At 42.5% G+C, this 10,388-nt stretch overlaps 1 protein-coding gene across 1 annotated transcript; it reads right to left on the bottom strand.

The window, feature by feature from the left end:
• Positions 1-2,500: 2,500 nt before the first annotated feature.
• On the bottom strand, positions 2,501-3,724 carry LOC108318941 (ribosomal protein S4, mitochondrial). The gene is given in 3 exon segments (XM_017549933.2): positions 2,501-3,335; positions 3,338-3,511; positions 3,514-3,724. Coding segments are annotated over 3 exon segments (1,071 nt in total). The 3' UTR covers positions 2,501-2,649.
• Positions 3,725-10,388: the final 6,664 nt, after the last annotated feature.

Here is a 10,388-nt window from a genome sequence, read left to right as displayed (position 1 = left end):
CGTATTACGCTTTGAAGAATCCATGCCCTTCATTGCAGGATGAATCAGAGAGTAGTAGTATATGCAAGAAGAGAAAGACGTCCCAGATACAACCACCCATTTCACTCAAAGACAGGCTCGTTTGGCCTAAGGTGAAAGACGCGGATTGCACAGAGATGAACATGATATACCCTAAGATCCGGCCTCAACACAGGAATAGCCCTGATCTGCACAACGTTATCTCCCAGATCGTTCAGAATGCACCAAATAGGCCTACGTCCTACCAAGCCCCTCGATCCGCCTACCTAGTACCAGTTCCATCACAACCGCAACCCCTTGTTATCACCATTCCAAGCTCATCATTTTTCGAACCAAAGGTTCCGCAAATCCTAACACTCAAACCCATCCCAAAACCGATGGTTATCACCTATCCACCCTCGAAGGGACCCATCACTATCAACCTCCTGGAACCTTACACGGGAAATCATACTATGCCTTGGAATTACGGCATCGAGGCTACTATCGAACAAGGGGAAAAGAGCCCGAGGTAGGTGGCAGAAATTGGAGGAATGACTCGTTCTGAAAGATGTTATACTCTAGAAGAGTTGGAACTAAGAAGGAAGAAAATGGGAGATATTGAACCTGTCAAGCAGCAGAGGAAGAAATTTAGGAATTCTTGAGGATCATCAAGAACAGTGAATTCAGTGTGGTTGAACAACTCAATAAGATGCCAGCTCGGATATTTATCTGAGGTCTCTTGATAGCATGATAAGCTCACAGGAATGCCTTACTCAAAATCCTCAATGAACCCCATGTCGCCTCCAATAGAAGATTTCCCCTATCAATCTGGTGGGACAACAAAAAGGTTCTCAATTTTAGTTAGAGAAAATTCTTCTTGCCTTCTCAGACTTCAGTCTGAACGTTTGGAAACCTAGGTGCATCATATATATAGTAATATAGTCAGATAGACAGACCCCAGGGAACTACCTTTCTTCGAAGCGCGACGGGTCCACTTCTCATATTCCCGTAGATAAAGAATGAGAGTCGGCTTCCTAAAATCCGTTCTTCCTCAGTAAGAAGAAGGGGAATATAGTAGTGCCCCAATTCTGCACCTTGAACCCCTCCTTTTACTTTCCTAAGGCATACTCAGGGAAAAGCCTTTTTTTCTTAATTACTGCTATAGTCACTTCAATTGCTTATGAATGTAGTTCCCAGATTGCGAAGTGAAAGCGAAATTCCTTTCATTTCACTTGTGACGGTCATTCCCCTGTATAAAAGGGAAAATAGAAGCCATTTTTGCTCGCAATAAAGCGTCCTGATCGAGCAAGACGTAGTCCTTTTTATCCACCTCTTTAGATTTCCTTAACAAAATGTCTTCCTTTCTTCAGCCTTGTTTTGTTATTCTTGTTGCTCTGGGATGGGGGTAGGCCTAGCCCAGGCTTGTGCGGTTAAGGATCAATGTGAAAAGAAGTCGTAGAGGAAGCACCATAAGCCCCAAGCAACCTAGCCTAGCCCTAAGCCTAAGTAACGATGTTGATTCTTGCTCCGCTTGCTCCCACCTGTCTTCTCCCCACTATAGTGAAAGATCTTTCACTTCACCAGGGACCTCGCTAACCTTCTCGTATAGCTCGGAAAGTTAGTTACTCTACCCACCGGGGTCCCGTCCAGCTTACCTACCGTACCACCCGAAAACCACTACTACAAAGGCTGGTAAGAAAGCCCCAAGATTCACCTATCATCGCCGGCATAACCATAAGAAAGAATAGATTTGAGGAGTTTCTTAAGGCGGGCATGTTCTGAGGAGTTTTCTAAAAAAACGGGTGTTTGCCCCGTCCCCATCGTTTCATTTTTGAAGGTTCCTCTCGAGAGCCTCGATCGTATACTCCGCGTTATTGTTTCATATTCCATCCGCTACCAACTTCTTTTCTTGCTCAGCCTAGAATGGATTGGGATCCGATTGGGCCATTCGACCGATAATATCACTTTTCTATAAAATAATGGCATCTATGGTGTCCGTGTCTCGTGGGCGGTTGGAGGTAAAAACCGCGAGTCTGTTTCTTATCTGGTCATGTTGATAGCGAGACCAATCAAAAGGAACCTCCTGAGGAGCGTTCGTCGGGGGGGCAAGCTGCGGAGCAAAGGGCCAGGTTGCTGTTCAACAGGGGTCCCCTCCTCATAAAGTTTCGCATAAGCTCAGCTCCTGATTTGAAAGAGTTAAGGATGTAGGAGACTCCACAGGGGCAGAGGATGATACCTCGCCCTGGTCTCCAAACCTATTTTTTGAATAGTTATCAGCCCCTTCAAACCAAGAAGGACTTGGCGATGATGGTAATGAGGGAGAGACTCAGAGAGGGCCACTAGCTTCCGACTGAGACGGGCCAGCTTCAGATAAGGTGACTGCATTGGCGGGCGACACAGTCCTAGATTCCATGCCAGCGTCGGGTGCTTCCGTTTCCGAACTGGTTTGTTCGTCCCCGTCGGCACAAAAGGCAATCAATCAGAATCTAGAAAAAAGATGGAAATAGTGAATAAAACAAGATCTAGATGGATCCCTATCTTTATCTCTATCCACGGAGATACCTATCTATATGGATAGAAATCTATCTATGAATCGATCTAGACTATCCTCTATCCGGATAGATATGTCCCTATGAGCGACTACGCCGATCTTTATATGTTTTGGCCACGTCCGTTTCCCCTCCGAAGAGGAAGGTTTGGATCTTTCAATCTTATGTCGTGAGGGATGTGACCTATGTTAGGTCCATAAAATACCACCGCTTTTGGTGTTCTATGATTCACCTTCGAATAATGAGTAGGTAGTTCGATCCTTTTGATTCTTCTCTTCCTAGGAAACGGATGAGGGGATGAGGAGCAATAGGTCGAATTACTATATAAAGAAGAGTTGTAAACTAGAGGACTTCTTGTTCGAGTAGGAAGATCTTGGTTTTTCTCGTTTCTTCTCTTCGATAAGAATAGGGATTTGAAATGATACAAATCCTTCTTCATTCTGTTGTGCTCAGCAAAGGAAATGCCTAAGCATACTTTTTCGGATCCAAACTTCTTTGTTCTTTCTAAGTATTCTTCTTGCATAGAATAACGCAATTGTTGTTGCAAAAACCGGGATTTTAGTAGTAGGCGGCATCCCCGCTTAGTTTTGAGTAGGTGGAACCATTCTGTTTTGGTTCTTCTCCACATTCTTACCGGGTGATCCAGGAATTTGCCTATGATTTTATCAACTGATATTTCGATATAGAAAGATCTCCTTATTTCTTCACCACGGATTCTTGTGTCATTTTCTTGAAAAGATATTAGATCACCGTGGGAAACTTTCAAACGAGTAATGCTTACAATCGATTATTAACAAAAACCCTTCGATGACTTATCGGCTGCCTTGCTTGAGGAATAGTTTCACGAAAATGGAGACGAACCGGAATAATGTCTGATCTTGTTTCTGGATTGAGTATAAAAGGGATATATGAAGTTCGTTCTGTTCCTCTGTGCATCTCTGTGATGGGTAAATCTGCATGAAAAGGGGCAACTTTCGTGTAGTTTGTGATTGGATGTAACTGTTCATATTTTTTCTCGGAGAAATCTTTCTCTTAAGAGATCTCTTCTTGTTCCTCAATCTTCAGAGAATGCGGCGTTGTATTATTGTAAGTTCTCTGTTCCAAACATTTCCTGAAAGTAGACGACAAGTTTTAAATCGCATATCTCGTCGTCATTCAATCAGTCTGATTCACCACATCGCGTATAAAGGGAATCGAAGCCCATTCCTATAGAATAAAAATTCTCCGACTAATGAAATAATGGTACCCTTAACAATCAGTTTATCGTCCGTTTTTAAATTTTATCTCGAGGTCAAGGGTAATGCCGCGGGGCTGTGGGAGTCGAACCAAATTCTGCCAAAACCCCCGACAAAAGCAAGAAGGAAACTGGCATACCTCTCTTTCTTCTCTTATTCAATATCTGTCTAGCCCTTATTTATCCTGCTCGCCCTTCTTATTACTTACACTATTTACCCTTTATTGACTTTCCCAGCTTTGAGTGAAGTTCCTTTATTTGATCTTGTCTCCTAGTGGTACCATCTCTGCTTACTCTTTCTTCTTTCCATCTACAAAGTTTGCGGAAAAGAGAGAGCAGACGGTTCTTGGCATCATGATGCAAGAATGACATCTGAGATCGCTCATTCCATTGCTTTACAGTCATGATATGATAGGAATGATTCTATTTACTAGAAAGAGACAATACCCTATTTTTATTTTAGCATCGAAGAGGGAATTGTTTTTTGTAGACTGCTTTTTAAAAGTGAAATAGAGACTTTCATTGATACTTGAACTATTGACCTGGCTAGCGCTAACGCTTTGCAAGGTGGAGACTGGTCTGCTTGAAATCGCTAGAGTTGAGAAGGGTCTGCTAATCATGGTACAAATTCTCTGTTTAGGTTAGTATACTACCGAAGCAGTTAGCCGACAACAGCTTATATAGCGGAGGTGATTGCCGACACTATCTATAGGATAAACAGCTAGATCGATTCCTAACAGGAGAGTGACTATGCGTAACAGTCAAACAATTGGACCGCTTCGCCCCTTGGCTTGGCTGATCATCCTTGCCCATTTATATTCCGAAATCTAGACAGATCACTCGGAGGAGCCGGATCTCCATCTCTAGAACAGAATAAAGCGGCGATCCAATGCCAAAGCTAAATTGCTCCCGATCTTAGGCCCAGTCGAAAGAAGATTGCTTATTCAAAAGAGTGGAGTTCGGGGTATTGACTCATAAGTAATTTACGTGAAAGTAATGGAATGGGCAACAAATCGCCTCACTCCTCGCCTACTGATCTTCCTCCAAGAGATTCAATGGGACTTGGTCTCGATGTAAACTCAAGAATTCACTGAGTTCGGTATTCCCTTATGAAGTGCTAATGCAATCGATTTCTTCACATCTTCGGTTGCGAGTTCAATCGGACTTTTTTCTAGTCTTGCCTTACTAAAAGGTATTCCCATATCGGGTGAATGACCAGATCGAGATAAGTTGGCCTTCTCTTCATCTATCCGAATCCTCAATAGAAGGACGACGATACTCGAAGACTTTCCACTTTCTGCAAAAGAGGGAACCTTCCCATAACTCACTCTAAAACGTGATAAAAGCCTTCTTTTCGGCACCTTCACGCTCCTTCTAAGGGGTCCAACCTTATATATCTAATGGGGTTTTGCTTCGTCTTTCTCCTGAGGGACGGACCTCGACTCACTACATGAAGGAGTAGACCAAGGCGAAGAACTTCAACTTAACGCATATATCACATAGAAGATAAGACTGCATTGGAAGCTTGATGAGCGAGTCAATCAGTTCAGGCAGGTTCAGCTAGTTCTAAGCCAATCTCTAAAGTGAGAAGTTCAGATTGAGCAATTTCATTTTACAGAGCTCCAAGCTTTATTCTTCGTTAGTAGCTCAAATCCAAGTCGAGCCTAGCTTATCTTTCTTGTTGGAATTGTCTCGAATCGAAAGTTCCATCTTCAAAGAGATAGAAAGACCGGGGCAGGCATTAGATGCTTGAACATTCACTTTGTTCGGTCTGAATATTGAATTTAGGCTTCTTGTTTCAATAGAAATGAAACCTTTCTCACTTAACTTAATCAAGATTCAGCTCGAGTAAAGGAAGGTTGAGCTAGTCTTTCTCTAGTCAATCAAGTAGCTTTCCTTCGATTCCTTCTGACTGATCAAATCTGCTTTAAATTGTTAGCAAAATGATGAAGATGAAGTTTTGATGATATCCAAATCAAGTCAAGAACAACCAAGACTCATGAAGAATGATCTTTTGAAGACTTGTAATCTTTTGTAATAATTGTATGAACATAGGAAAATTAGTAGTTTTATGTATACATTCAAAAGTGATGTAAAAATAAACCAAAAAGCCAAAACTGTGCAGTGCTAATCGATTAACAGAGGGTGTTAATCGATTGTTCCAGTGCGCCATGAAGAAGCCCAGCATTGCAGTGTTAATCGATTAACAGAGGGTGTTAATCGATTAACGTTAATCGATTAACAAGGGCTGTTAATCGATTAACACAGGGACCGTTTGAAAAACTAGCCGTTTTTATAGCCGTTGGACTATCCGTTGGGGTGTTAATCGATTAACCACTGTAGCTAATCGATTAACACAGTGTGAAAGGCTGAAAACGAAAAATGGAAGAGCCTTTGGATGAGTCTATAAATAGACTCTCATTTCCTCTCAAGTTGTGAATCTAGAGACACAGAAACTCTTCCCTTGTGCTCAAATACTCAGAAATTCTTGAGACTTGTGTGTTCTTGTTCGGCTTGTGAAACTCTTGTCTGTGGAGCTGGTGAAGTGCTGCTACGGTGACAGAGGAAATAGCCGGTTCATCCTTGGTGTGTCTAAGGAGGTGTTCGGAAGAGAATCATCCTTCGTGAAGTATTCGGAGGAGGTGTTCATCCTTCGTGAAGTATTCGGAGGAGGTGTTCATCCTTTGTGAAGATTCAAAGGAGGTGTTGTCTCATCTCTTGTGGCATCAAGAGAGGTGTTTTCTAAACTTTTACAAATTGTATCTTTGTGATTGTAGTTTGTAATTGTTTTGTGATTAGTGAATTGTTTATCTTGTTTTGAGATAAGCGACTGGACGTAGGATTGGTAAGATCCGAACCAGGATAAAATCATCTGTGCAAATTTCTCTCAACCTTACTCTTGCTTTATTTGTCTTTGTTAATTGCTAAGTAAGTTTAATTGAGTAGAAATTAAAAGGCACACGTTAGTATTAAAAACCCTCTTGGTTTGTTATTCCACGCTAACCATTCCGCTGCAGCCGCTTCCTGGCATAAATGACTACCTCGATGTCCACGTCCGCCCACGCCAGATCTAAGCTTTCGTGATAGGTGAAAGAACCTTTTTCGTAGGGGATAAAAAATGACTATACGTTAAGTTAACTAAGCCCTTGTTGGTAAGGAAGGCTATTGAAAGACCTAAAGGAAGCTATTAAGAGGTTGGGATTGGCAGGTGGTTTTTCCTAAACCTAAAAAGGGACTCTTGGAGATTGACTTGGGATATCTTTGACTATATTTATAAAGGTTCGATATTTCACTAAAAAGATAGAAAAGGAGGGTGAATCTGGTCCTCAAGGGTATGACCTATAACTAAAGACCTGCCATTCTCTTTACTCCGACAGGTGAATCACTACTAACGTAGACTACCGTACTTTTCCAACCCACCGCCCTTAGCTTCAATGCAATCATTCCTTTCCTTCTACTTCTGCGGGAGAATCTTCCTTACCCATCGTCCTAGCTTCGTAGTCTAGGTGTGTCTATACAGAGTGATTCAGCCTTAAATGCTACGGCTTATAAGAGGACCCCCCATATCCAGCCCAGCACCACAAAGCCTCATAGAGGTAGAAGTCTGGAATGGAAGTAAACTAGCTCTTATTTTTCTCATTCAAGCCCTGGAATCCTATCCTTCTTTTTTCACTTGATGAAGTTACTTGGCATTGTTATGAAAATGATAACACGAGCTAAGGTTGGTAAAAGGAGAAAGGCGCATAGGATCATATCACTTGCTCATACACCACAGCGGGCACATTGACTAGCTTACTCCAAAACATAGAACAAAGATTAGATTCCTTAATTCTTGAATCGGGGAAAGACACGAACCCTTCTCTTATAGTACCTTCCATTCCCTATTTTGTTTTATCTTCTCGAGTGAGTTCTATAGATTTCATAAGCCAAAAGAATAAAAAGCCTTTCATACGAACCATGAAACAAGGGCCTAACTCTTGCTATGACACCAATCTTACTTTGCTTCCTATCTATGGGTTGAAGTAATACTTATTTCGAACGTAGAGTAAACTAACCCTCAAGGTCCCTTCATGCAATGACATTCCCATAAAGATAGAGTAAGGAGTCCTCTCTTGTCCTACTCAAGGGGTGCAGTAGGTTTGTTTTTCGCTCCCCTCAACTGATTGCGAGGCCCCCTATAAGACTACGCTATCTCTTCCTCCTTGCAGGTCCAAGCACAAGGCGACCCTATCCTTGGGATCCTAGCTTTGCAGTAGGGGGCCAAAACCACCGTTTAACTAGCTCTTTCGACATCCTGCCGGGAATATGGATCTGTATCCATCACTCACTCTATTAGGCGGCTATCTGATCGTTAACAAGTAGAAAAGTAGTTTAACAGCACTGGATCCTGCTTCTTTCATGGTCCAAAAGAGCAGGTTGGAACGAACCTATCTAAACCCATCCATCTTCATTCGATCGATATGGGATCCTTATTCCTTATATATATAGAATTAATAAGAATCTTATATGTTTAACCAGCGGATAGGAAACTACACTCCCTTTTGTATGCATGCTGGTAAGACTGATAGACTGTAATTCTATCCCTTTTCTTTTCTTGAAAGAGCATATAATATATGATGGTTATGAATGGATAAATGCAATGATTGATCCCACAGCGCTTTATTTAGCAAGCCATACAGTAGGTAGATTCTATTAAAACAGACCATGATATAGACAAGGGGCTGGATCGTGATAAGGGCATTCTAGAAAAAATCCCTAATGAAATGAATTGGAGAGTCGCCAGCTCAAGCACACGGTCAGAGTCCCAGGCTGGGCACCTCCTCACTGCTTGTGGCGTGAACGACATTGAATAGAGTTTGAGACCTCGATCTCAGTCAACAAAAACGAGAGTTTTCTCTGTTAGTTAATGACTCATTTAATGAGTCAAAGATGGCTTCAGGTGTCCTTTTTCTATCTCCTAGCCCGCTCTTCGATCTCTAGAGAGAAGACCTCCGCACTGACAACAAAGGCTTGCAATGCCTTTCTTACTCCACGTAAAAGAGCAACTGAGTAAGGGCTCCGACTCGACTTACATGACCGTTGCAACAGATTCAGCTTAATACCCCGATTCAGGACCAGATTCCTCAAAGGAAACAGATTCACCTTCTGATGCTTTCGATTTTGACTCCAGACCAGACTTGGATGGACGAGGGACTCGAGGAAGAAAAGAAGTCCCGGCTAACTCCTATCTATCTTGACCGAGAAAAAGTTGTTCAAGAGGCTCAGCTCATATGGATTTGCGTTTTTCCGCTTTTGCGAATTCAATCAATCTCTTCTCCAACTTATGTTTCTTCCGCTTCGATCTCTGAAGCATCCCTATAGTGCAAAGACTGATCAATCCTTCACAGTCCCTCTTTCTCCTAGCACTAAGCATAGAAAGCTCTCATCTCACAAGAAAGCAAAGCCTTTTTTCTTTCCCTGAAGCTACGTGTAATCAATTTTGAGCTTAGACTAGAGCAACTCCCAAACAAAGCGTTAATATTAGTAGTGTATATATTAGGCCATTTCACCTGAAGGCGAGGAGCGATAGGAGTGAACGGCTAGCGCGAAAGCTCTTTTCTTCCTGGTTCCCCGTCAAGCTTATAATCAGCAATTGCTGCTGTCTTAGAGACCGAACAAAGACCAGACCGGATTGAACTTTAGAAAACCAGTGCGTGCTACCGACAGAACCAAACCCTAAGGCTGATCCTTCTTTCAGCGGGACAAAAAAGGCTTGAGCTAATATTCTTTTGTGCCTGCCTATTTGATTGAGGCTAAAACAACATAAAGATAAAGAGCATTACACTCAGACACACAGGCCCGGACCTATTTACTGACCGACCAGAAAACTCAATCAATGGATTTGAAAACTTCCGTACCCGGCAAGAAAACTCCAGCAGCTAACGAGCAAGAAAAGGTCAGCCCTTACAGAGAGTGAAGAATCATACATTCAGTTCGAATCAATATACGCAGCAAGAAAACGGTCATCAGTGAGTTCATGGACCGGAGTGGGACTAGAAGAAAGAAAGATAAGAATTTTCTTTCTGAACAAGCGCTGCGACACTTGGGTAAGGGGCGCGAGCGATCCTGTCTGTCTTCAGTTCTGTAGTACTTGATTTCCTCAGTCCCTTCGGTTCGGAATCAGTATTCGAATTTGATCTGTGTCGGTATCTTTCAGTAACAGTATCTTTCTCAGTCTCATCGGTAGTAGCTTAATCCTTTCCTTGCCCTTGTCCCTTCGGTCTTGAGGGGGGACGGACTTGGGCCCCGTAGCCAGTAGAGCTAGAAATCAAATCAAAAGAGAAAGTCAGGTGAAGCAGAAGAAGAATAGTCCTATGCGGGACTTCGGTATCACTATAAGCAAGAAACCGGAGCGGATAGAAAGAATTTCAGTTCAGTGACCGGACTAGAGAGAGCAAAAGAATAAGTGATCTTTCTGGCCCCGAGCTAAGTGACCACTGGGGCGAGGGAACCGCCCCTATTAGTCCTATTTGGCTCAGTTGGCTCTCTGTAAGGAAGATTAAGAATATGGTTATGGTTCGCTTGTCATTACATTATAGGATTGAATTCTAGACTTTTAGCCCGCTTCG

Source organism: Vigna angularis, chromosome 6, assembly GCF_016808095.1.
Source record: "Vigna angularis cultivar LongXiaoDou No.4 chromosome 6, ASM1680809v1, whole genome shotgun sequence".
NCBI lineage: Eukaryota > Viridiplantae > Streptophyta > Magnoliopsida > Fabales > Fabaceae > Vigna > Vigna angularis.
This window is presented reverse-complemented; position numbering and strand designations above follow the sequence as displayed.